The sequence below is a fragment of the Cyclospora cayetanensis genome, unplaced genomic scaffold (assembly GCF_002999335.1).
Source record: "Cyclospora cayetanensis isolate NF1_C8 unplaced genomic scaffold, CcayRef3 CcayRef3_contig_161, whole genome shotgun sequence".
Classification (NCBI taxonomy): Eukaryota; Apicomplexa; class Conoidasida; order Eucoccidiorida; family Eimeriidae; genus Cyclospora; species Cyclospora cayetanensis.
In genome coordinates, this window is record NW_020312105.1 from 65,810 (window position 1) to 92,262 (window position 26,453).

The window sequence follows — 26,453 nt, forward strand, 5'->3', positions numbered from 1 at the left end:
ATGGATGCTCTACCGACTGGAGCAGCCCTCCCCTGCTCCGCTTCGGGTGTGGCCTATAGCGTGCTAGATTCGTCTGCATCCCAGCAGATTCAGCACGCTGAGCCTCCCCCGACCACCGCAGCCGGATCTGCTGCCGCCACCCAGCAGCAGCAGCACCAACCTAGCGGCGCTCCTTCCGCCCCCATGCAGGCTCTCACGTACCCCATCCATGGGCCTGCCGCTGCGGGCTTTGTACCCGACATGGGGGGGCCCCCCGCGGCGTATACGTCCATCGCACAGCCCGCAGACACGAGCCCCTTCCACTCTGCCGAGAGTCTCGAGGCATTTGGGGGGGGTGGCGTGCCCGCAGACTTTGGCGCAGACGGCGTCGAAAGTTATCATGGCGTTTCCTCGCGGGGGGTTCCCGCAGACACTGGACTAGGCCCTCCCCATGAGGGGCACAGCGCAGCAGTGCTGCTTGAACCGGCGAGCGCTGCAGCCTGCGGGGGCCCCCAGGAGGCCCCTGGGTTACCTCAGGGGGCCCCCAGCAGGCAGGGCCTCGCGAGTAGTAGGGGCGGTGGGAGGGCTGTTGTTTGTCCGTCGGATAGGATGAGCGAGGCACCTTTGGGAGAAGGTTCCCCGGATCGCGGAGAAGGATCGACAGGAGCATCCGCTCACGGAGTCTATGCGGATGTGTCTCAGGATCAGGTCGGCTCTTGCGGAGGCCCTCTCTCTGGTGAAGGCGGTGGCTTTGGGGGAACGGGGGGCCCCGCTGCAGGGGCCCCTGGGTCCGGTGCGAGCAATGCGGGGGCCTCGGGGCCCCCCCCCCGTTCCGGCATAGAGAAGTATCTACAGTGGCTGGATGCGATTCACACGGCCTGCTCGAAACTCGATGACTTGTGTAGCAAGTTGGACAGGAGCTTCCCGAACGCCACGCGGGAGTGGGAGGCTACCAGTCCGGGGATACGAGGCGCACGACAGCTGTTTCACGTGTACGCTGACGCGCAGACGCCTCAGCCGATGCAGCAGCTATCGCCTCCACTCCTCGCGCACGGACCTGGTCCAAGTGTGCACGAGGAGGTCTTCACGGGGAGCTCGAGGAAGCGACAGCGGAGGGATAACGGCGCGGGGGGGGGCCCCCTGGGCAGCCACGCGGGGGGGGGGGCGGGGGGCCTCCAGCTGCCCCAGGCGACGGCTCCAGGGGGCCTCGCCCAAGACTTTGCGGGCGCAGGCCTTGCCGTTTCAGGGAGGGGGGGGAGTGGGCCCCTGCAGCAGCCACCTGCGGGCGCTATAGCGGCTATGGGGTTGGGGAATGCCTATGGGGGCCCCGTTGTTGGAGCGTCCGGTAAGGCTGTGGGGGGGCCCCCGGTGTCTCTGTCGCAGCCGTGTGGGCCCCCAACACTTCCGGGAACGGCGAATGTGTTGCCACCCGCTGGAGTGCCGCCTGCTGCTTCTGCTGCCGACGGCGGCGAATACGAGTACCTCCTGGATTATCCAGAGCAGGAGGCCCCGGATCCAGACAACCCGAGTGATCTCAAGTGCGATGTGGCTGGAGTTTATTGGGACAAGAGGAGCTGGATTGCTTCCTGGTATGAGGGTGGCAAGCGCTACTACAAATCATTTTCTGCGAAGACCCATGGATTCTATAGGTCGAAGTACTGGGCAATCAAAGTGCGGCTGTCGAAGGTGCAGAGTCACGCACTGGCGGGCAAAGGTTGCAAAGCGAGGGCCGCTGCAGCTTGACACGCCCGCGCGGAGCAGAGAAGCCAGGAAGGGGGAGAGGGGGAGATAGAAGGTGGTGGCGTTGTGGGAAGGAATCGGCTTGCGGTTCCTTTTTAGGAGGGCCTTGCTTGCTTTCAGGTTCTGCCTTTCCGCCATCGCATGGCCGAGGGAAAGAAGGGGCTAACTCACAAGGGGGATGGAGGGGTGGTGGCAGCACATTCCTGAAGATATGCTGCTTCTTCGCCGCTCGTATTGAAGTTTTATGCTGAGACACTTGACACTGGGCAAGAAAGAGTTCTCCGGGAGTGGGGAAGGGGAAGGGGGCTGGTGGTACAAACTTCCTGGGAAAGGCAGGGTACTGCCGCCTTGTGCGCACGAGTCTTTCTCCCCGTCCCTTTGCAGAAGCAAAAACAGTAGGCTGTTGCCGAATTTTCAGCCCAATCCCGCCGTGTGCGTTTATTTTGGTGGCGAGGGAAGGCGGGAGGGAGTCAGGGAACGGGGCAACTGTCAGTCAGGAATGCCATTTCGCCTCACCTTTTTGTTTCCTAGTGGGCCTCCTTGACTCCGTCCAGTTTGTGCACTCTGGAGGCTATAAAGGGGAGGTATGGGGGCTTTCACACATTTCCGGCCCTTGTGCCCCTCCCATTAGCGCAAGCCTATCCCAGTGGGGGCCCTCTGAGGTCCTCTGGAATAGGCTTCCAGTAGGAGGGTGTGGAAAAGTATGTTTTGTTTTCTGGGGGAGGAGGAACGCGCACAGGTCTCTTGCCAAATTGTGGATGTGATCTTGCGGAGGGTGCATGGACGCAGCAGCAGACGGCTTTCCTTTTCCGAGGGCTCGGCCTTCGCGCTCTTTCGTTAGAAGGGCAAACTCGCCCTTCGCCTCACACGTCCCCAAAGAAAGCGAGATTGAAGGATTCTGAGAGCAGCCAGTTCGCCCTTTATGAATTTATCTTTGTCTTCCCCTTCTTTGCCAGAGAACAATGCCTGCTGGGGAGGCCTGTGAGGAGATGTATCATCTGCACGGAGTTATCTCCTACTATATAGAATTGTACTTTAGGCGCATATCTGTAGTTGCAACACGCTGCTGCCCACGGCTGTGCGTCTCGCTCATTTTGACTCGGTCCGAAAGGGGTACAACGTAGGAAACGGCGAGGACGGAGGGCGCAAGTTTTATGCAGGCAGCAGGTCTAGATCAAAGGGGGAGGGGGTCTGGAATGTTACGAAGGGTATAAAATTCACCGATATAAAAGTTGTAAGGGGGCGCAATAGTGGCGCGTAAACATATCCATAGAAATGAGAAAAACCCTGGAGGTTGGGTGCTGCAAAAGTTCGCGGTGTCCCACTGCCTCTCCGCCTAAAACAGATGGCGACCAAAAGGGCATTTGCAGGAAACGTTGGCAATAGCCTGTGTGCAACGGTGGCTGGCCAAGTCACGCTTCGCCGGATCTGCTAAGCTGATTACGTGTAGTTTAGGGTTAGAAGAGAATTGACTAGAATTAGTTGTGCAGGGAATTGTCCACTTGGTTTGTCTGCTCGTAGAGCGGATTTATTGCGCAGAGCTGTTAGTTCTATAGAGGAAGACGCAATGTTGTGTGCGTGTGCTATATATGCCATATGCAGCTAGCTGTGAATGCTTCGAGGGATCGAAGGTAGCAGCTACACACAAGATAGCTGTCTTTCTCCCCTGTGTTGGAGCCGTGAGAAGCGCCGCCTCGATGTAAGTACTTCTACATCATTTGCTGTCAAGTTTGTTCTAAAATCTGGAGAAAACTTTACCCATTATAAGGACAACTTTGGCGGGTGGTGCGCTCTAATCTGTGCGTAGAGAACACCTTGACACTAATATCTAGCAGTTTTTCGAGCATGCCCCTCGATGATGTCGACATCTCACGCACGGCATGCGCCGAGGAAAAACAATCACCACGTAACGCGAGGACAACTGTCCATGGAGATTAACGTTGGTAACTAACCCAAGCCGCAAAATCTCCCGCAAGCAACGAAGCGCGCAGCTGCTCACTCTTCGATCAATGAAGCCGGCTTTCCCACCAAATTTCGCTGGGTGTTCCCATCGACTGTATCCTCGCAACCCAACAGACCTCTAATGCAGCACCTCTACGCCTCTGTGGATCCTCTGCTTCCACTCGTGTCGCTTGCATGCGCTGCAAAGTCTGCGAATAATTCAGAGGGCTTGGAGACTTGTAAAAAATGGCAATAGTAGCAGCCCTATGACATCTGCAACATTTAGAGAAATCCATAGAATAAGAAAGAGCATTGATACCTAGGTCCTAGACACCTAGCCGCAAATTGCTCCATCTGATCCTCTGGTGAGCCTCGGAATCATTGCCGACGCATCAGAACCAAGCCTCTACGCTTGAGATTTGCAGCCGGCATTCACTTATCACGAATCCGTGCTTGTTTCTCTCGAATTTGCGCGCACGTTCGCGTGCACTGCATAACTGTCCTCTGAATTTCTCAGCTGCTAAGGGTGGCTGCTGACACTGGCCCACCAGATCTAGGCGCAGACTGAAGAGGAAATCCTCATGGTAAATCAAGGAGGCGGGGAAGGCATGGGCAAACAGGGATAGTGTTGTAGTATATAACCATGCAGCACAAGGAAGAAACTCATCTCAAGCAATTGGGTTTGTGAGAGCACAGTGCTACAAATCCTGCAAACGATGGTTTTTGGTGCGTGCTGTTCGCCCATTAGTCTCAGGGTGGTTCGCAGTCGTCATATTTTGGTCCATTTAAAGGCGGGTCATAAAAGCATGGCAGAGCACACTAACAAACTTTGGATACTTATTGGTGATGATACTTCGGGAAAATCCGTAAAGCTTTCGGACATGATTTCAGAATAATTGATCGACATATGGAGCCGTGCCAGAGCTGAAGCAAAGGCGAAAATAGGCATATTTGGTGAGTCTTTTGATGAAGCCTTAGATGCTACAGTGACCATTAATCTCTGGCATTCCAACAATAGGATCCAGAGTAGATAAGCCTGAATCCCTTCATCGGCCGGGAAGCTCTGCAAAATACCGGTTTAAGAAGAGCTGCGCGGCTTCATCGGCCAGTAATCTGGGCATGACAGTGGGAAATTATCTCCCTGGAATGCATCCAAGTCCACCAGATAGGCTGTGAGAGCTTTCTCATTAGAGTACAGACCCAATAAATGCATGAGCGGCCAGGATTATTTGCATTGGGCAAAACAGTGCTGCGAAGAGAAGCCGGAATGTACAAGCGACGGGGCTTTTGCTTTGTTGTGAGCCCCAGCAAGCTGTCCTTAACGTGGCAGTGCTCCACCGTTGCGTCACCGTGGATTTTAGCAATATTAGCAGGTGCACAGAAGTTAACGCACGACACTCACACATTTTTGATAGAAATCATGAATTCGTACAGACAAGCGCAGCTTCGCTGCACGATAATGAACTGTCGAGGCATCGCGAGAGCTCATCGGACGCCACTTCAGCGCAAATTCGAACTGCAGGAGATGCCCAAACCAGCAAACATTTCGAAGGTTCTTAAAGTCCTCAAGCCTCTTCGTTGGGTACATTAAAGACCTCCGGTCGGCCAGGACAGTAACATGCGCCCCATGAAAACAGCGCTGGCATTTTCACGACTTACCACACCGCATATGGTTGCGTTTCCTAAAATGGGCACTGGTCGGTTTCGGTAAAGCGCTAAGAACGACGATAAGTAATCTAATTATTCGGATAGCCAGAAGCCTGTTGGGAAAGAATAACAATCACTGCTGCGTTACTAGTATCGCCCATTAGAGTAAACCGATGCATATAGCCAGGAAGCGTCGAAAAGCTTAAAGGCGGCCGATATGCGTCCTTGCTGCTGGATCAGTTTGCTCTGTCTAGGTCAGCCTCTGTTTTTTTAGGTAGATTCGTTACAGAAAGAACGATTCGAGCGAGTCCGGGAACGAATGTCTTGTATTTTTATGAATTTAGCTAAACTTTTGCAGCCGAAGCACGGACTCCAAGAAAGACGATGCTCCTCGTTGGAAAAAGTTGTGTGCCTTCCTTTCCTACTGCTTAGCCTGCTACACGAAAGGAGATGGCCGGAGACGCTGTAGATGCTCCCAAAAGTTTCGGCCAAAGACTAAATTGTGTCCATATAGACAGTCCTCTATCTAGACCTCCACCCAGCTCTCTCTCAAACAGGATGTTAGGATCCCGATTGACCGGCCGTTGTAGTTCAGCTAATGCATTTACAAGTTCAAATGGTATACAGTTATATTTGAGTGTGCAGTAACGCCGTTTTGTGCCTGCCATCATGCTGATTGGGGATATGTAACGTCGAGCGCTGCTGGTTAGTGGTTGCTGTCAAGTGGTTCGCCAATTATGCATCGGGAATTTTTTTTGATTGAGCTCCTGTTTGGTGACTCAAGTTTGTCGCATATGCGGCACCTTCCATCTTTGTCACCAGCACTGGTTTGTACCTAGGAGCGCTGGGCTGTTCTTGCGCTTCACCGTCCTCTAGAAAAATTACAAGGAGCTTGCATTTGCTAAGTAATGACAAGCGGCCAGCAGGCTGGCCGCCCAATAAAAGTCCAGCGCACCCTATCGTGTCTTAAGCTGACCTCTGGGTCAGCTCCAAGTGTTTTCTGGGATATCATGAGCCCAGATCGTATGAGGTGGAGACTGAGCGGCATGAAGATGCGTTGCATTTCTGGTGTTGCTCGGCTGCACATGTTTAGCGGAATATCGTAGATCAGAACCAGTTGCAGCATCATTAAAACTGGATGCATGATCAGAACCGTCTTCTTAAGCTGCGCTGCTGACCAGGCTGTGCGAAAACTCTGCCTCATCGTGATGAGGTGTCGACTCTACCGCGCTCACCATAAATGATTTGGAAGTAGCCAAGGAGACCAAGATATGATTTTTCTAGCGCCTTCTGGGACGTTTATCTCCACCGCACGCGGCTGTGGCCGCACATGCGCCTTCCATTGGGCCATCCATGGCATACCTAGGGGTAAGTCATGGTGCAGACGTCGAAGATATAAGTCACGGACCCTGCTGCTAGAGCTCAATCGCGAATAGGACTAGTACATAGCTGCACTAGCCTTGCCAATATTGGGCCTTGTGGCGCCAGTCAGCAAACCTGAGCCTATGGGACCGCGCGAACGAATGAACTAACAGATTTTACCTCTGCGCCGTCTCATGAGATAAGAGATTTGCTTGACTTTCAGTATCGAGTAGCTCGAGCATTGGCGATTGAATTGCGCTTTCACCAGCGGAGAATTGACACCTGGTGAGTCCCCCAACTGCGGCTCTTTCCTCTATGGCCCTTCTAACTGCGGTGTACGCTGCATAGCAAAATATTAGTCTCGAGAATGCCCCTTCTTCGCATGCCACGCAGCTTGCTTCCGCTGGGCCCAGTTCCTTTTTCAAAGTTCTTTGGCTTGTTGCATTCGCTTGCAGTTTTGGCGAATATGTCACAATCTCCCGAATAACAAGAAGGTGTGTTGTTGTAAGGATGCTTGTGGTTGCTTAAACACGTGAAATTGCAGTTGCTTTCTTTGCCCGTTTACCCTGGACTGTAGGATAGGTTAAAGTGACCCAGGTCCGACATCCACAGGGTCAATGTCCCCTTATGGCTTCGCCCTATCGGCCATAGCAGTAGGAGTTGTACTTATCTGTTGCTGACGCCTCACTTACATTTTTTTGGACGCTTTATCGAACAATTGTTTACCGCTGAATTCAAGACCATCCTGCTACGACTTGACGTGACACTTTTAGTAAGCCAGAGATAAACCACTTGTGCAGCATCTGTTGTGGACGTTGTTCCTTGTGCAAAGAAAAGCTTCATATCTCTGTGGATATCCATCTAAGCATCATCATTAATGAAGTTCCCTGCTTCAGCTTTCTCAAATATCCCAAAGCCTGGTGCTGAGTTCGTCTTGGCATAACCGACGAGTATGGGCTTGTGTGCAGGTTTGAGCCGTAGTAATCCCTTCGGGCAGGCAACCTTCTCTGCATAAATGGACCCAACATTGAAATGCATCCTCCTCCAATATACATGCAAAAAGCATCAGTACTTCCTCTTTATTTTGGGGTACAAAGCAAGGTACATCTCCAGCCGGCTTGTCTAGGAACAATACCTGGGTTGGCAAGTCATCATTTTTTAGCGGCCGTAGAGCTACTGCGCTCACATCAGTTTGCAGGCCAGCTACTGCTGCTTTGCCTGGCGGTGTGCCACTGCCAAGTTCTATCACGAGAGAATCTTCTCTTTAGACTGATGCCAAAGAAAACCGAATGACCTTTTCACCAACTGACTTGATCAAAATGGGCCTGCTACTGTAGGTAAACCTAACATCTCAATGCATCCAGAGCCATTGGACGAGCCGGACACATCGTCGAACCATGCGATGGCACCAACTGTGATACTTTACTTCTGGCCTCGATAAACAAAAATCCGGACTCAATAGGTAACTAATGATGCTATTGAGTGTTGTTCGAACGAAACTCTCCTTCCCTCGCTCGCTTCCCTCTGTGCGCCCACATCGAGGGAGAGCTAGGGTGTATTGGAGCGGCGGCAGCCTCTAAGCACTCCAAAAATTCAGTGCTGATTTCCAGTGGCATGTAGCGCACACGCAGACATCACTGCGTTTTCTAGTATCGAGCTCGTAGTGCTCCGCAACCAAATATATGTACACCAGCCATATCAAGCACACTCAATTGCTGATGGATCCTCAATTGGATGTAACTGGTGTAGAGAAAGCTTTGTTGAGCCCAGCCCACTACAGTCCCCCACCTAGAGGTTAGACGGAGTGCTACAGTAGGTAACATGCCTTAGGTGAAAGCGTATTCACTTCTCGGAATGTACGCAATTTGGTCTGTCATGAGCCCCCCAAAATCTATTGCAGCAGCCCAAATGAGCATGCAACGCGCGGTATATGCGTGCGCAAGAAGCGCGGCGCAGGATTGCACGCCCTCAGCCTCTGGCTATCGGGTGTGCATGCGTAGGTGGTACGCAGGGTTCAGCGTCCTATGACAGCACTCCTTCGCATGTGCTATTAACACTCGATTGAATGGCAATATGGGCGCGTTTTCGCCAGCCAGCAGTTAGGGCTCGTGCATATGCTAGAGGTTTTGGTGGGGCGCATAGGGACGCAGTCTGGCCAAACAAATTCCTCCAACTGTCGTGCTACTGCCCGATTGTGAGTTGGTTGCTTCTCTGGTGACATAAGGGTGGGTGGTGTTCGTTGGTGCCTCATGTCTAGGGGATTATGCAGAAGGGCAAGCCCAGGGATACGCCCTTGAAGTTGTACTGCTGTGCAATTTCAGTGTGCGTCTTAGCTGTGCAAAAGCACCGATGCAGGGAGAGTTGCAACTCTCTAGTACGGCGCGTCATTCACTTAAAACTGTGTGTGTATAACAGCGGAGGTGCTGTTACACGGGAAGACTGGAGCCCGCCAAGCCTTCCCCTTACGGGTTCTCCCCGTGATTTGAAAACTGGGCTTTAAACAACTAGCGCGCATTGAACCATGAGAATAAGAACAGACGCTTTTTGGTTCCGCGACCCCTCTGCCATATAAAAAGACAAACATACAACTATATTAATATATATATCGAAACAACACCACAACCCTGGGGCCTCCAGCCCCCTACCTCAGCGGCGCCGCACGCTGCCTCCGCACACAGTTTAGCCAGGAGGCTAATTTTGTCCTCTTGTCATAATATCTGTCTATTTTCTTTCACTGCTTCGTTTTCAGCTGCTGCTGCTTCATCTCCTATGGGTAGAATCACTCCTATGCCCTTCGTTTCTGCCCAAGAACACCGAACCTACGGTGGTGTGGCGGGTGTTTGCTGAGATGCCCTGATGATGCCAGAAGTGTTCCCAACTTATCAAGATCTCCAGATCTCTCTTTTGTGCCGCTTCCTTCCGTAGCCGGGAGACTCTCAGCGCCTGCCTCACCTCTGCCTCACCTCATCCCTCCACCCTCCGGCCTTCCTTAGCCCTGACTCGGCTCCTTGCCTTCGCGGCCCTACAATTCTTGGAGGGTAAAAGATTACGCGGAAACTTTCTAGTTTAGAGGAAGACAGACAGGCGGACAGACAGGCAGCCAGCCGTGAGGGTGCACAGACAGGCGACCGCAGGAATTTGTTTGCCCCATCTTCACCCCTTGGCCATGAGCCATTGTATGCATTATAGTGATCTGCACGCATTGGAAAGCCGCCTTAGTCGTACAGAAACTCCTTGCAAGGAGGGGCTCTGCGAGACTCGCGCGTTGGAGGGAACTCGCGAGAGCTCCCGCAGGTGCAAGTCGAATGGAGGAGATGTCGGGGTGTAGGGACGGCAGCCATAGTAGGCCTCTAACGAAGCAAGCCGAGCTGCTGGCTTTTCGTGGGAGGCATTGGAATGGCTCAGGCGGACCAACCCTTACAGCCGTAGAAGGAGCTGAGGAGGAACCTGCAGCTGCCTTGTTAAGATTGACGCTGCTTCAGCTTCAGCGTGCACTCACGCAGAATGCTTCTCTCTCACAAGCCCTCCACACGGCCCTCAGAGGGGAGGCGAACACCTGTTGCATCCTGCAGCAGGTGCAGCAACGGCTGCAGCAGGCTGCAACCGATGCAGCAGCGGCAGCCGAATCGTCTAGGGGGATGCGAGAGAAGGAGCTCGAGGCAGCGAGGAAGGAGGTGGAAGCACTGCGAACTCGTCTGGCCGCTGAGAGCACTCAGACACAAAAACTCTTGGCAGATCAAAAGGAGGTGTCACGGAAAGAAGAAGAGGTGAGTGATGCACACGAAAGAGATGTGTCGTGGTGGCGACGGCTTGCCCCATCGATCCCACGCCTTCGTTCTTCAAAACGTTTGCAGGAGAGGACTAGCCAGTTGTCAGCAGTCTTTTGACTTCCTCCACAAGCAGAGTGCCGCCTTCTCCTGTCTTCTGCTGCCTTGTGTACCTCGCGCAGTCGACCTGCTGCCCGAGTTGCAGTTTATTTATTTATTTTTGCATTTTCATCCCTGCGCCTCGCCTCGCCAGCTACCTTCCGCGCACATCTATAGGTGCGTCTCCTGGCCGCTTGCCTGCAGTCATACTCTTCTCCGCTTCGTCCTCGTGTGCTCGCAGCATCTGAAAGACTCCCTGCTGAGCCTTGAGGAAAACTTGCGGGGGAAGAAGAAGGAGGTGGATCGGCTGTCTTCTCTCGTCGAAACCCTGCGGTCTGAGAAGGATGAACGCGTGAAGCTCGTGAGTCACACACGAAAAAAGCGCGCTTCCTCCGTCTTTCTTTCGAGATCTCTTTTGTCGCTCTATGTATAGTTTCTACTGGCAGCAAGATCTCTGTCTCCCACTGTGTGTTTCGCCTGTATGGCGTGGCGTTGGCGGAGTTTCGTAGCGAGCACATGCCTCTACCCATCGCCTTCATATTCCTAGTCATTCGTGTTGTGGGCCATGCCTTCTCTGCGAGATTCGCGCTGCCTCTGTCCATTTGCCTCCTGTCAATTTCTGCGCGTCTGCGTGCAGCGTGCTGCTGTATCTTCCCTTGAGAAGCAGAAAGCGGATGTGGAAGCTTCGCTGGCAACGAGGGAGAATGAGCTGCAGGCCGTTCGAGCTGAGGCGAAGGCTTTAGCAGGGCAGGCGCAGGAGTTACGGGAGGCGTTACAGCGGCTCAGAGAGGAAGCGACGCAGAAGGACTGCTTCTTAGAGACTCAGTTGGCAGAGAAGGACTTGCTCTTTCAGCAGCAACTCAAGCAGATGGAGGAACGTGTGCAGCAGCAGCAGGAGCAGTTGCAGCAGCAGCAGGAGCAGTTGCAGCAGCAGCAGGGGCAGTTGGAGCAGCAGCAGGAGCAGTTGCAGCAGCAGCAGGAGCAGCTAGCCAAGACGGCTTCGCAGCAGCAAGAGAAGTTGGCGCAAGTAGAAGAGCACCACAAAAAGGCTTGCGACAAGGCCATTAGGGAAGTGGAGGCGGAGGCAGCGCGCACAGTGAGGAAGCTCGAGGAGCAGCTGAAGCAGCAGACAGTTTCTAGCGAGGAGACAGCAGCCCTCTTAGCGCAGATGCAGTCGGAGGCGCAGGCAAAGGAGGCGGCACTGGAGGAGGTGAGGCGAGTGGCAGAGGAGGAGAGGGCAGCCAAGGCGGCTCAAGAAGCAGCACGCGGCCTTTTAGAAGGTGAGCTTGCCCAGCTGCAGGAGCAGTTGCAGCAGCAACAGGCGACGGAGGCGGAGTTGAGAAAGCATTTGGAGGCTAAGGACGGCCATGTGGCTCAAGCGCTAGCCCGGTGGGAAGCAGAGAAGGCAAGTCGGCAAGCGGAGACGTCCAAGTTGCAGCACAGGATCCAGGAGGTTCTGAAGGAGCTGCAGACTGCGAAGCAGCAGCAGGCCCAAAGCGCGGAGACTGCGCGGCAAGCCAGCGGGGAGCTAGAGACTGCGCACCGTTTGCGAAGGCATTTGGAGCAGAAATTGCTGCGGATGCAACTCGAAAGCCACCGGACGAGTCGTCCTCAAGCCACACTTGCTGCCTGTCCCCCACTAGAGGGGCCCCCTCTGGCGACCTGTAGGGGCCCCTGTGCGGAAGCCAGCACCCCCAGACAGCCGGTAAAGCAGCGGCGGAGGGAGTCGCAGGTGCAGGTGGAATGGGCAGAAGGGCGAGCTTTGGAAGGGGGTGAGGCAGCGTCTGCGGACGCTGCTACTGCGGCAAAACGGTCATCACTAGAGGCGTCGATTTCGAAGGGCAAGATCCTGGAGGATGTGGGAAGCCCTAAGTTTGGCGAAGGCTCTCAGACGGGAGCTTCATCGCGGTGTCGTCGTTCTAGAGCCTCGTCTTCGAGTACCACCAGCGGGGGGGTAGAGCGGCCTTTAGGGGGACTTGCTTGCCGCGCGTCTCCCATGGAAGTGAGCAGTCTGGAGGATGCGACGTCGGGGGGATCGAGAACGGAGAATGAGGGGTTGGCGGGAGTGCAGGAAGGGCTGCCTTTGGAGGACCGTTCTCCCGAGATGGAGGGCAGCGGCCTCTTGAGGCGGCACTCCTTGAGACTGCGAAAACAAAAAACGGAGGGTGTTTCTCTTCCCGTGACAACTAGCACCGTCTCGCCCTTCAAGGCGCAGGCTGTCCAAACGAAGAGGAAGTAGCAGTTCTGCCTTTTATTCTGGCTTTCGAGTCCGCTTTCTTTAGCCAGCGGCGAGCGCGCAGCTGCGGCTGCTAAAGGATGCGAGCGGGAGCACTACCACCACAGACAGACAAGGAGGACTTGTTGGAATGGATTTCAACGTATTCGTGTTTCAACAAACGGAGGGACGCTCCGACGCATTCACAGAGGCGGCCGGGCAAACACCAACAGATGCAAACATGTACAGCGAAATTGAGGTGGTGCCTCAGGAGTAGGAGGTCGAGGGCTTTGTGCGTGTTCTTGATGGTTCCCAAGTTGGGTGCTTTCCAGCTTCCAGTGAATGCGCAGACACGCGACTGCCCGTAGACAGTTGTAGGCTACCCTAGAGTGCTCACTTCTCGCCAGCCAGCATCAGAGAAGCCCTTGACTGAACAGCTAGGCGCTAAGGAACTCGAGGCATGCGACGCGGAGGGAGCAACCGTAGCGATTTGCACTGCGGCTCTCTCCTCTAGAGTCAGCATTACTTTTATTGACGGCACAACTGAAAGGACACTTGCATGCATGACTCGTAATTAGGGGGGTTGTCTTCCCGCTGTTTATTCCCCCTACTATAAGGCTTCCTCAAAAGCCCCCGCGGGGAGTTACTCAACTGCAGACTCAACGTAAACCAATTAAAATCACTGAGTGCTTTCAAACAAGTTCTCTCTATCCATTGCCGGCCCCCCTCCAAGTCCCAACATGAGGGGAGAGGAGCCGAGTAGGCTTGAGTACGTGGGCGTTGCTGGGCTGCGCCCTCTCAGCATTCCAAGCGTTCACAACTAGTTCTAGAGGGCATGCAGCGCAAGCGCCAACAGCATTACGTCTTCTCGCACCGTGGGAAGAAGCCTCCGCAATTAATCGGACATACAACAGCAGAACGACGTATTGTAGATTCTTTGACAACGATTTATTGAACGTGACTGGTGTAGTAGAAAGTGCTAAGAGCAACTTCATCCCGCTAGCCACACACAGTCTCAAGATTATCAGGGCTGCCACGGGCGTGTCGACCACTGCGCACAGTAAACAAAAAGCTTTCTGGGACCCCAGGCTGCCTGCCCCCTCCGGTGCCAGCGTCATCCGTGATGTTCCCTCTTCTAGAGTCTCTGGCAAAGCCCTTTACTAGGCCCCCACACTTTGCAGAAGAGAACGAACAGTAATTAGGTGTCTACTCGAAGATCCCACGACCATCTTCACCCTACAGGATTTGGGGTTGAGAGGAGAGAGAGAGAGGCAGCGACGGCCGCCAAGCGCGTGGAAGTTGCTGAGCTGCACCCTTGGGCCCTCCATTACAGATGAGAGCTCGACGGACAGTGTACCTGAAACTGATGTTTGGGCATGGAGCTAACTGTCGAAACTTGGCCGCAAGTAAGAACTAAGCAAGCAGTTACACCCAATATCGAGTTCTCGACTGCTTCTGAAGTGAACACACATGGTGTAATAGAGACTGCTACGCTTGTGTCGCCCGTTGCTGCCTCGCGAGCCAGTCATCATGGGATATTTTCAAGGGTCCCGTAGCGCTTCCTTCTACGGCGACTAACGGCTAAAAGCTCTTCGGTCTAGGGTGGGTGGAGGAGGCTCTAGGCTAAAAAGACATTTTTGTAGCCCAGTACACCTATCATTCCACGTTTCTGCTGGTCGAAGCGGACGTCCAGGTAGGGTACATAGCATCCTTCCAACACTGCATTTCATCCAACCTTGCTGATCTTCCCTCTGCAGCTGCTCTAGAATCGTTTAGGTGTAAGCAGAAATCAATATGAGGAGTGCGCAGTGCGGGTCGGAAGTGCAAATTGCCACTCCCCTGCGCGCAGAGGACCACACGGGGAGGAAGGGGTCGAGCAGGGGGGCAAGCCCAGAGACTGTTCCCCACAGTGCCTTCCTCTAAAAGAGGTTTTTGCTTCGCCATTCAGCGGCGAGATGGTGAATGGCGACTTCCTAGCTGAACTAAAGGCGTCTAGAAGATCCTCGGGGGGCTTTCGGTGTACGAGGGGCCCCCTCCCTTCCGCTGACTCCTTTGGAAGGCTTGGGCAACTATTTAAAGAGGGCTTGCGGAATCCCGCGGCAGCAGGCGTGCCTTTTTCCTCGGAGTTTTGCATTTTTGAAGAATTGGAGCTGTTTGGCATCGCCTGTTGACGCGATCGGCGGCGATCGTAGGGCGAAGACGCGGCAGCCACAGCATCGAAGAGGACCACGCTGTACGTGCGAGGAGCTCCCGTGAGAAAAATGGGGAAGCGACGAGGCGGGCAGCGCCACAAGAAGAAGAAGACGGAGGATGGCACTGTTTTTGCCGCCGCTGAGGAGGAAGCAGACGCGGTCGAAGCCCTAGTGCCTGACGTGGGCGACGAGGAGGACGAGGATACGACTTCGTCTTCTAGAGATGTTTCCGGCGGATTGCGGCAAGGGCAGAAACAAGCGGCTCCCCTGGCCGCTGGACTGTCGGAGTACTTCGTGAGGATTAAGCGGCTCATCGAGAGTTGCCCTTTCCAGGGCGATTTGCAATTCGAAGCCTTCGTCACTGCGACTCTAGAAGAAATAGTCGATAGGGTAAGCAAGTCTGTTCGCAACTATCGTTTATGGGTGCCTAGCTCTGCATCAAGAGCATGCGCTTTCTTGGAGGGCGCAGGTTCCCATGAGCTCTGTGCTCGTGGAGGGCGAAGAGGGGTGCTCTCAGGCCTTAGGAGGCGAACGGACGGAAGTCATTGCTATCAGTAAAAAACGAATAGCGACATCCGGGGGAGCGGACAATTTCTAAGCTGCCCGTAGCCGTATCAGACGGACAGACAGACAAACAGACACGGCGATTGCTGCGCCCGCTTGGTGAAGGAGGCGGGAGAGGAGGAAGGCGGAAAGCTCACACAGCACCTTTGACATGCAGCGCGTGGGAGGTGTTGGCAACTTCTGACCTCTACGCAGGCAGTGTTTCGTATTGCGCGTCTACAGCTGTTACTGCGGGGCATGCAGTGCGAGGAACCTGGCTGCAAAGGGAATCCTTAGTATGCCGCTTGGCGCATGTTTTGCAGGGCCTTCTGGTGCTTTCTGACCCCAAGTGCAGTCGAGTCGTGGAGCAGCTCATATCCCTCGTCGCAAATTTTATTGCTTTCCAGGAAGGCGGGAGACAGCCAGAGTTTGGCTCTGGGGAGGTGTCCGAAGCGGAGAAGTTGCAGTGTCGCATCCGCTGCCTCGAGAGCTACTTGAGCCTCATGCGGGCTGTCGCGCCTTTGGCGCCGAGCTTGGCTGTTCATCCCAATGGTTCGCATGTCCTCCAGACGCTGTTGCACTCTGTACCTGCCGTTATTGAGTTCGAGTTGACGCAAAAAAAGGGCAAGAGCAAGGGTAAGCCGTGGGGCCCACGTGCTTCACCCACCTACCCTTACACGCATACATGCCATACATTTGTATATATATATACATACATATATATATATACATATATATACACTTCTACACCTATACACACACATACACATACATACACGTATATACATCGGAGACCTTACATCGGTAGTCGAGTGACTTGGGGTCGGTTGAAAGGGTGGTGTTGTTAGTATTGCTGTTGCTATTGCTATTGCTGTTGCTGTTGCTGTGTCGTGTTGCGGCGAGCGTTTCTCGTGGCAGCGTGACAGGGCTTCCAATGGCCTTCCACCCGTAGAGTAGTGACGCTTTCGCAGTTGGTCCTTTGGGGATTTTGCGCGTTGCGGCTTCAGATGAACAGACTGTGGAAGACTTCTTCCTTTTTATGATGCACAAGCTCAAGTGAGGGTGCCTGAGGACGGGGTGGGGGGAAGAAGGGGGGACTTTAGAGCGGTGGGAGCTCGACCCTTGATTGTCTTCCTGTCAGAGCGCGTCTCTGCCAGTGGGCAGCCACTAATTACCCGCCTTTCTCCTTTAGAAACGTCCAAAGGCTCCAGCGGCTGCCCAACAATCGCACGCCTAGGGCGGAGATGCGAGCTTGACGGCTCTAGAAGGCACAGTGCGAGCGTAGAGGGGAGGAAACGTAGAAAGGCGAGGGAGGAAGCGTAGAAAAGCAAGGGAGGAAGCGTAGAGAGGCAAGAGTGTCTGCGAAGGATAGGACGCTTCTTAGGGGGCTTTCTTTCTCCTTGGCTGTGGGATGCCATGGGTTGTGTGGCTCGTCTCTGCTGCATGCGGGTGTGCATCATGCCGTCTGGCCCCCACCTGTTCAGGTCCGAGAGTGGTGGCTGGCGATCTTTGATGCAGAACGCCATTGGAACCCATATCTTTCGCTCGGCGATACGCGCTGCGGCAGGCATCGACTGTCTGCTCCCCGCGGAGGCAGCAGGTAGGCGCAAGAACGGAGGGAGGGCACTGCCGCTGTGTAGGTGGGCGTGCGGGGAGCAGGGGAAAGGCAGTGCCTTCCTTCATAAGCAGTGTCTTTAATCCACCACAGCACACAGGCCGAGCGGTGCGGATCGTGAGCCTTGCGCGTGGGGTGGTGCTGTGCCTTGCGAAATTGTTGCACGTGGGTGCACAGGTCTGGGGTGGACCCCAGCTGGGCAGGGTCTCAATGTATGGGGGAGCTGGTTGTATCATTCGAGGGTATTGCAGCTCTCTCTGCACATGGGGAGGGAAATAAAGCGTGCCTGCATGTTATGGCGTGGGGGTATGTGCGAATTATTCGGTTTGCATTCTCGCCCTGGCTTGCTGTTGACCAGGCCGCCGCGCAAAGCGACGGACTCGCAAGGATTCTGCAGAGACTCTGCTGTCTCCCCAGGTGAGCGCTGCGCTCTCTGCTGTCTTGGGGCCTAAGGCTGCAGATAGCGCACGCCTTGCCAAAGTGCCCAAATCGCTGACGAAGGCGCTGCTGGCACTCGCTGCGGAGGCAACGGAAACCATCAAAACGGACCCTTTCAATCTCCCGTTCGACACATACGCCGCACCAGGGCTGCAGGTCTTGATGCTTGCACTCCAGGCGCGTCAGCAGGAAGGTAAGACACTCCAAGACGAGGGAGGAAGTGTGCGTGGTTTGGGGAGCTTGGAAGGGTTGTTCGGTGCCATGCATCAAGCGAAAGGAGGAGGCTGCAGAGAGAGAGAGAGGGGAGGAGGGGGAGACAGAGATCTGGCCGCAGCGATGGGTCCAGAAAGGAAGCCACACGCAAAGGCGCCGTCTCTCTCCCGGGTGATCGCTCATGGGCGTGCTTCTCGGGTGGGGGTGGTGGCCTTGCGCTTGTTATGCAATGCGCAGAGGCCCTTGAGCGTCTTCTCGATTCAATTTTCTGCTCCTCAGAGGTGAGCTGCACAGCGCTGCTCTGGGCTTTCGAGGATCCAGGTGTTGCGGTCGTCCAAACAGCAGTACAGAGGGAATGCGGACTTTCAGTGCGGAGCTCGCAGCAGCTCGCGCTGCAGGTGTCAGCGGCTTCCTTTTATGCCGCACCACGCGCCGCGCAGAGTGGTGTGCATGCAGGCAAGCTCCTCTTCGGCTGAGGCTGTCGTCCAGATTGCAGGTACGTACCTCATGTGCGCCTCCCTAAGGCTTGCGCCAGGTCTCTCCTAGTTTGCTGCACTCTGCTTCGGCCTCCTGAATCTCGCCGGCAGCCCATTCGTATTGAGCCACATCTCTCATGGATGTACTGGCGCGCTGTGGCTGCCTGCGCGTCGCTTTGCATCCATGCCCCTGCCACTGCTGCGGTGTGCTTGCTGCTGTGCTTCAGACGCCTTGGTGGACAGTCCCACAGGCAGCCGCATTCTGGAACTGGGCCTCACGTTGCTGAGCCCTGAGCGTTTCCAGATAGCGTTTTCCCACTGGATCTTGAAGAAGGCGAATACATTGGCGCAGGGTGAGCTGAGTGCCGAGTTAGGGAGTGAAGGCGCGGAAAATGAGGGGCGGCGTGAGCAAAGCGTTCAAGGCCAGCGGAGGCATGTATGCATGTTTTGTGCGGCTGCATATCAAGGAAAATGGATCCCGTTTCGTGTTGAAAGGCGAATTTCTCCTGTTTGACTCTCCCCTCAAGTTGCCTCTGTTTCCGCATATTGTCTCGGGCAGCGGGTCTTGTTCGCTGGTGCTTTCCTGGAAGAGCTCTGGTGCGGATATTTTGCTTGGGGACGCAGGTCGCTTTGGGAACTTTGTGCTGCAAAAGATTCTGCAGTCTTCAGTCTTCCAAGCCGCACATTTAAAGCAATTAATACAAGGTGAGGCGGTTCTTGAGCACAATGCAAGCTATCTTTGCGGTGTGGCTCTCCCTCTGATCTGCTTGTGCATCCACTGTGTGAGTGCCTCTCTAGCATCCATGCAGCGACCATTTTCGCTCAAAGGAATTACAGTTGCGCAAAGCCTAAGACGATGAAGCGGGTGGGGTGTGCGCTGCAGCGTTGAACTTTGGCGACTGTTTGTTTGCCTCGACGTCCGCTGTTTTGTGGCGGTGTGCGGAAGCGTGCCGCCGCTTGCAGTCGTCTTACAAGGAATTCGCGAGGAAGATGTTTGAGGCTGTTGGCGTCAGGGGAGGAAGCGCCACACCCTATGTCTGGTGGTGCTTGCTGGGTCTGTGCACTCCAGAAGACCTTCCTAGCGAGCTCCTTCCTGGCGACGAGAAGGGGGAGGAAGTCCAGCCCGCCGAAAGCGACAAGAAGGAGAACGATTCTGAGGAGATAAACAAAGAAGCAACATCTGAGCATGAGCGTGTCCCCCTCGAGCCTTCGCAGCTGAGGCTGCAAGACATCTGCACGCCGTCGGGGTGCTCCATTGTGACGAGCCTCCTGAAGTTTCCTCCAGCAACGATTCAGCCTTTGAGCGCTGGATTCAAGAAGTTTATCAAGTCGTGCAGAGAGTGCAAACTCGCAGTCAGAAAGTGGAAGTCAAAGGTCAAAGGCAGCCCGCCTGTTATTGAAATCCAGTAAGGAGGGAACAGCGGACGCAAGGACGATTCAAAACTTTAGCCGGTGTTTTTAGGAGGGAGTGTGTTTTCAAGAATATGCATCCACGCGCAGTTAAGTGAACTTTTCGGGTGCTACAGTGGTGCTGATGGCTCGAGGTCCAGGGACGTTCCTTTTTGTAAAACCTGTCAGCTGCTTGGACTCCGATGGCTGCTTTGGCTGCTTGAGAAGAGGGCACTTGAATTTCATAAACGAGCACGCGCGCTGGCCTGCCTTTGCTCCATTGACACGCTTTGAAGTAGTTGCTTAGTGGTGGCACCGCTTGCTTACCTTCTCTCTGTGTTCTCCCTCCGCTGCAGTCCTCTTCTCGAGCTGATGGCGACCAACAAGTTGGCTTCTCGCGTGATCCAAGAGATTGCGGACCCTGCAAACGACGGAATTCAGCCTTCAGCTGTTCAGTATATGATTAGGAGTTTGCTGCCATTCGTGCCCTTATTCGCACTAGATCCTGTCGGGGGATTCGTTTTGACTTCCATCTACAACGGCGCAACTGTGAGGCGGAAGGCTTAGTTGTCCCTCTGTTACTCTTTGGCCTCCTGGGAGGGCAGAGGTCTTGAAACGACACTGCCTCATTTCTTGAGCTGTAAAGGCATCATTGCAAATGCCCTTGTAGTGGGTGTTCTTGCCTCAGCCGGAGAGCAAGCGGCAGATCGTCGAGGCCCTGCTCACAATCGAAGAGGAATTAAAAGCGCAGAATTACGCTGCGTACATGAAGTGTGAGATCTACCGGTACACCAAGAGCAAAGAGGAGTGGCAGACCCGCCAAGAGAAACGCAGCAAGACCCGTGTAAGCAACATGAACTCTATAATTTGCATACTCATTTTCTTTCAGATGCCGCAGATGTTTTTCAACAGGTTTGTATAGCTGAACTTGGCATTCGAGGGTCGCCCGCTGCAGTTTGTATTCAATGTTTCAGGACCTTTTCAAAGATATTCTCACAACACCGGCCGTCGAGGAAGAGGAGAAGGAAGAAACGCCATTGCCAGAAGGCCTTATGGTGAGCTTATGTGCACTATTAGGCTAAAAGATATGGTTGATTGACGCATTTTACTTGTTTCAAGGACCATCCTGTTTCTTTGGAGAAGGGAGAGGGGCGGAGCCAGCGGCCTCTTTTCTGGGCTTTTCGATATTCAACTGGGGGTCTGCATTTTGCACCGAGTGTTGTGTTCAGGCGGACCCCATCGCGAAGCAGCTTATCATAGAGCACGATTCAAATGCCATGCGGAAGAGTGACAAGATTAAGAAAAAGAAGAGGAAAAACCACGGAGAGGAGGAAACAGAAATTGCAGCGGATGGGCCAGCTGACGCAGAGGCAGCTGCAAGCATCGACCAGATTTTTCTTGACGGTCAGCACTCTAAAGTGTTTAATTTTGCATTTTGAAACCTCTCCTAGAAGCTATAGAGTAACTTTGAAGACGACACGAAACATGTCGTGTTGTTTTGTTGAGCTTATATACGAATGCGCGTCGTGTATAGGTCATGCCTTTAGAGGTAGTGTACGCCTAACTGCTTGTTTGCATGCCCTGAGAAGTAATTTAGTTTTCTACGTTTGGTTTGTGTTGCCCTACGTTCTTTACAGCGTTTGATGAGAAGCAACGGCAACAAAAGCACAGAAAGAAGAAGCGTATTTCTTCACCTAATGGATCAAGAGAGAGCGAGGGTCCTCCACCGGCTGCCCCGCCGCTCAAAAGCTTCTCCAGTAATGAGCAAGCAGATGCGGACCCCACTCTTGATGCTGCCCTCTTTTTCATCGAAGGAACAAACAGTTCCATAAGCAAGCGAGAACTCGCACGAAGGCGAAAAGTGGAGGTGAGTTTCTCGGCGTGTCGTCTCATTTGAAATGAGATTGCTTCACAACAGCAGAAGGCCATAATCCTCCCATTTCCGTTGTGGTTAGTGCGGAATTTTATTGCCTTTTAGTCGGTGGTTGGTCGAGTCGGATAAACTGTGGATTTGCATTTTTCGAATTGTATTCCTTGTATTGCAGGCCGAGAAACTTGAGATGGCCGAGTCTCTTTCGGCTGTTACGGCGGAGGCTTCATCGCGCAGGAAGCAGCATGTAAAATAGTGAACTAAACATGGTCGCCTTCTGGAGAGCAATAGTTTAGGACTGCAGAGGCAGACTCGGAGGAGGGTTGCGAAACTCCTAGGGTTGTGTTCCATTCGGGCACTTCGTCGTGCTGCATGGAATTGCTAGGCGCTACTCGGGGAAGTTTTAGCACTGTTAGGGATGCTTATCATCTGCACATTCTACAAATGCTTCACGAATTTGCTTATTTGAGTTAAGTAGCTCTGGAAAATACTCGAGACATTTACCGTGTAGGGCAGAACCCAAGCGATTCGCGTGGTTCCTTCCGTAGCCTGAAGTCCGCTGAAGTTAAGAGAGAATTGCCTTATGGCGCCGCGCGCAACTTCAGAAACGATGTTGGTAAGCCGAGGTTGTGCGTTAAGCAGAAGACACTTAGAAGCTAAGGCGGAGGATAGTGAAGAGTTTTGCAAGCAAGTGCCCTTCCTCCTGCAGCTGCTCGCTGGATGACAAGGGATGGCATGTTCCCAAAAAATTAGCGCTAGGAAGAATCAGTAACCCTCCTACCCCATGAGTAAAAGGAGTTAGCTCTAATTGTCAAAGTGCCAGTAGAAGCGAAGCGGTAAACACAAAGGGCAGCCGCTGCTCTGCTGGCTGCGTGGCTGCGGAGGGCCGACTCTAAGCGCACTGTGCCATGCACGCGTTAAGGGTTCGACAGGGTGTGGAGACAAGGGAACGCGTGATTCTAAATATAGAAATGCATCCAGGAATTTAATCAATCCCCTTCTACTGTCTTAAGGCATTCGAGGCAGGTCCCTGTCGTGATGCCCGTTTCTGTGCGCTTTGAGTCACTGTGGCGATCACTGGTGTGCCTCACCTTCGCATGAGCACCGGCCGTCTACGTCACAGTTTGTTCGAAATGCTCCAGAATTCACATGAGCGATGTCGGTAGGGCTTCTTTCCGAGTTTCAGTTGGGTTTGCAGAGCCTCCTAGTAGCCGCAGACAGCCGTCATGAGCGGCGTGGGGGTAACACTGCGCCAGCGGATGCCGCTCCTGGAGGAAACGCGAAGGATGGTTTGTTTGAACTGGTTCTCACTGAACCGGGCGCTCAAGAGTCGGCCTGGCAGTACTGCGAAGGGGGCATGGCACCCTTATCCTCTCCCCGTTCGTTTGCCTCATCGCGGTCCATAAGTAGCGAATGCGAAGGCGTTCGGCGAAGGCGTTCGTCTTGCGATGGCGCCGAGGACGAGGCAGACTCCGCCGCTAAGGGAGGACAAAAACCTCGCCATAGCCGCCCTTCCGAAGATGATAAAAGCGGTTGCGACCCCCCCCACCTCGAGATCATCTCGCGCTTCCAGCGGCTCAAGGAAATACGGCATCCCCATCTCTGCGCCTATACGCACATTCTGAGGAAGCAGAGCCGGGTGTATCTCGTCTCGGAGCAGTGGTCTCTGTCCCTCGAGGATATCATGAGGGCCTGGGAAAGAGATGGCGAGCTGCATGCAGGAGGCAGTGCAGAGAGCACGCCACTGCCTGGGAATGCTCCTTCTTGCGATCTGCCCAAGGAAGGCGACAATGAAGAGGGAGCAGGCGGGCGTTCCGATCACGAGGCTGAGGCTTCGGAGGAGGCAGAGCCGAATGCAGAGGCAGCAGCTGCAGCTACTGCTGCATGCTGTATCGGGTGGTCCGTGAACAAACTCGAATTCTTAGCAACAGTAGCTACCCAGACAGTGACAGCTCTGGCCTATTTGAATTCCTTAGGGCTCGCTCACAATCGTCTGGAGCCTCGAACTATCCGCTTGAGTGCGCATGGAAACGTACAGCTGAGCGAATGGGGACTTGCCTACCTCACGGATGGAGGGCGCTTGGCGCCATCGGCTGCTCTCCCTGCATCCTTCGCCTTCCTCTCCCCCGAGCAGATCCTAGCTGGACCCGGTGTTTTGAGCCACACTGCAGCGTGCGCGAAACAAGACGTGTGGAGTCTTGGAATCATCCTTCTTCAGATCCTGCAGCCTCGCTGGCTTCTGAAGAAACCCTTGCGCGGGAAGGGAATGCTGCAGCAAGAAAGGCCTTCGCATGCACGAGACGGCGCTTGCTCGTGCGTCTCTAGTTTGCATTCTGCTTCTCGCAGTGCCTCTGAGGCAAGAGCAGGAGGTGGAGAGGCAGCGGAGGCTTCATCAGACGCGCTGGAACCCGCTGAAAAAGGCCTCAAGAATATTACGCAGCTCGTCCTCTACTGCGCCTTAGCTGCCGACTTTAAATGCCTTCTCCCTCTAAATCCTCCTGCTGCAGAGGAGGCGACGGATGCCACTTCGGAGGAGGAGGAGGGCAGCAACAGCAGCAGTCAGCTGAAAGCTGCTGCTGCACCTTCTGTCTGCGCCTTCGGCACGGGATTGCAGGGGTGGCTGCTGGAGCGCAAGCCGCTGTTGCTCGAGATGATGCAGAAGGCGATTGGAGCGCCCTGCCACATGATTAGTCCGCGGGCGTTTCGCTCGGCGCTAAAGGCTACGCTCCCGGAGGTGTCCATACACTGCCCGAAGGAGCTTTCAGCAGCCCTGTCTGAGAGGCAGCAGCACGACGACGGCTATCCGAAAGCTCAGAGCCTCTTGACGCCTCAATGTGCTGCAGCTGTATCAGCGGTATCAGCGGCAGCGTCACCCCCTCCGTTGCTGCTCGCAAAAGCTCCGACATCAGGAGGCCACATGACAGGGGCTGTTAATGCTGAAGCTGCTGAAGCTGCGGAAGCTGCGCTGCTCCTCCATTGTCTGGAGGGACTAATGCGATGGCTATCTGGGGAAAGTCTCGAGGCTTCCCCTCGCTGTCTCTCTGCGCGAGCGCCAGCGCCTGAAGAGCGTTCACGCTGCTCAGACTCCTCGGAGTCGAATATTTTAAAGCCTCCCCAGCAGGACGCTGTTGGAAATACTGACGAAGGAGATCATTCCGAGACTTTGCAGCAAGAGCTGCTGCGAAGGCGGCGTTCGACTTTGTTGCGGCAGATCCGCGAGTTTCTACGCGCCTCTCTGAAAATCCATCCTTCCTGCCGCGCAAGCCCCGGCGATTTGTTGGCTCTTGAGTGGCTTCAGACCCCTCAGAGGGAGAGGCAGCTTTGGTGCTTGAAGGGTGCCGAATGCATAGGAGTTCTCGCGAGTTTGCACGTGGAGGAGGAGCTGCGTCAGGTCGTTGGCGGCGAGCGGAAGGAGCGCGCAGGTGATTCAAGACGGCTCTTCGCTAAGATGTAGCTCTTAAGAAAGTTAGGGGAACTACAGCGCGGGGTGGAGCAGCGATGGAAATGAGGAGGTTGGGGGAGGCGGGGGGAAGGGGGAATGGGGGGAAGGAGGCAAGGGTCAGGGAAAAAGAGGGAGAGAGGGAAAGATGAGAGGGAGGGCGGGAAGGATGAGAGGGAGGGAGAGAAGAAGAGGGAGGGAAAAAGAGGGAGGGAGAGAAGAAGAGGGAGGGAAAAAGAGGGAGGGAGAGAAGAAGAGGGAGGGAAAACGAGGGAAGGAAAGATGAGAGGGAGGGAGGATAAGAGAGAGTGAGGGAGGGAGGACGTGGTTTGAGGAGTTTCGCTGTGTGGGTGTCTTGGAGGACTGCTGAGGAATGATGGAGGCAGATGTGTTTCTATCGCGTCTGTGTACAGACACCTCAATGCGCGCTTGGCAACTTCCTTGGCTGCCGTATTCTTGCGAGGGTGGTTCTGCAAACAAGCGAGAACTCTTGCTGAGAAATCACAACATTGGTCTTGATGAAGTCTTCTATTGGTGGCAGCTGCAGGGCGGAGACGTCCACACTTCGCTGTTGAAGCAGAACGCTTTCCGACCTGTGCCGCCTCTGTTCAGTCTGCCGCTTTGCTGCCTTTGGAAGCAGCAGAAGGGGCAAGTCTTGGAAGCGTCGGAGCCAAGCACGCCGCATTCTGCGCGAGGAGCCTCTTCCTTAAGCCGCATCGAGTTTCTCTCAGCCTTCGCCGATTGTCGAATCCACGACTTTTCAGAGCCAGAGGCGGCCTGTCTGAACGCAGACAGAGAGGTCTGCAGGTGCCTCTTTCACGAGGAAAAGATGCCAGCACCAACTCCCGAGGCGTTCCAAGCAGCGCAAACGAGCAGCATCCGCAACAGGCTGCCTGCTTCTTCCCCAGAGCCTCCTCCTGAGGCGCTGCAACACACTCAGGCTGCTCCTAGACCTGCGTCTGGGAGCTTAGAAACTGAAGACTCCTTCTTCTTGACTGGCTTCACGAGCGGTAGGAACTGGCGCGATGTGCACCTCTGGAAGGAGGGCGATCTTCGAGTATTTGGTAGGCTGCATTTAAAGCACCAGGCGTCGTTTTGAGGAAGTTTCGAACCGCTTCTCGGTGCCCTCTCCTTCGTGCAGCATTCCTCCTGCTGTCTCTTTTCTCCTCCTCTTTCAATTGCTCCTTCCCGTTTCTGCCCCCCGCATGTTCCTAGAGTCTGCGCGCTTTCCAGTGTCGCTTGGAGGCTGAAAGCATGCACTTCGGCGCTGCTGCACGAGGCTTTGCTCCTTAGAAACGGCTTCCGCAAATTCTGCCAAACGGGAGGGACCCTCAAAATCGCGCGATGCGGGAGTCGGTGGCCTCAGGGTGTATGTGTGCGTGTGTGTGTGTGTGTGTGTGCGTGTGTGTGTGTGTGTGTGTGTGTGTGTGTGTGTGTGTGTGTGTGTGTGTGTGTGTGTGTGTGTGTGTGTGTGTGTGTGTGTGTGTGTGTGTGTGTGTGTGTGTGTGTGTGTGTGTGTGTGTGTGTG

General features: G+C 54.4%; 4 protein-coding genes across 4 annotated transcripts; all 4 read left to right on the forward strand.

The window, feature by feature from the left end:
- On the forward strand, positions 1 to 1,722 carry LOC34624124 (pro-resilin). Its single transcript, XM_026337057.1, has 2 exons — positions 1 to 373; positions 614 to 1,722. Exons 1-2 carry the CDS (start codon positions 1 to 3, stop codon positions 1,720 to 1,722), a joined length of 1,482 nt encoding a protein of 493 aa, XP_026192842.1.
- Positions 1,723 to 9,974: 8,252 nt separating this feature from the next.
- On the forward strand, positions 9,975 to 12,203 carry LOC34624147 (zinc finger protein 853). Its single transcript, XM_026337058.1, has 3 exons — positions 9,975 to 10,436; positions 11,173 to 11,815; positions 11,941 to 12,203. Exons 1-3 carry the CDS (start codon positions 9,975 to 9,977, stop codon positions 12,201 to 12,203), a joined length of 1,368 nt encoding a protein of 455 aa, XP_026192843.1.
- Positions 12,204 to 15,011: 2,808 nt separating this feature from the next.
- On the forward strand, positions 15,012 to 21,513 carry LOC34624146. Its single transcript, XM_026337059.1, has 14 exons — positions 15,012 to 15,483; positions 15,615 to 16,128; positions 16,443 to 16,541; positions 16,970 to 17,085; positions 17,459 to 17,808; positions 18,208 to 18,247; positions 18,455 to 18,580; positions 18,852 to 18,932; positions 19,111 to 19,633; positions 19,973 to 20,165; positions 20,305 to 20,460; positions 20,591 to 20,693; positions 20,760 to 21,020; positions 21,254 to 21,513. The coding sequence occupies exons 1-14, from the start codon at positions 15,012 to 15,014 to the stop codon at positions 21,511 to 21,513; spliced, it is 3,294 nt and encodes a 1,097-aa protein (XP_026192844.1).
- Positions 21,514 to 22,642: 1,129 nt separating this feature from the next.
- On the forward strand, positions 22,643 to 25,989 carry LOC34622105 (the record flags this gene model as incomplete). Its single annotated transcript, XM_026337060.1, has 3 exons — positions 22,643 to 24,911; positions 25,363 to 25,784; positions 25,848 to 25,989. Coding segments are annotated over exons 1-3 (2,833 nt in total), but the record flags the coding sequence as incomplete, so codon positions are not given.
- Positions 25,990 to 26,453: the final 464 nt, after the last annotated feature.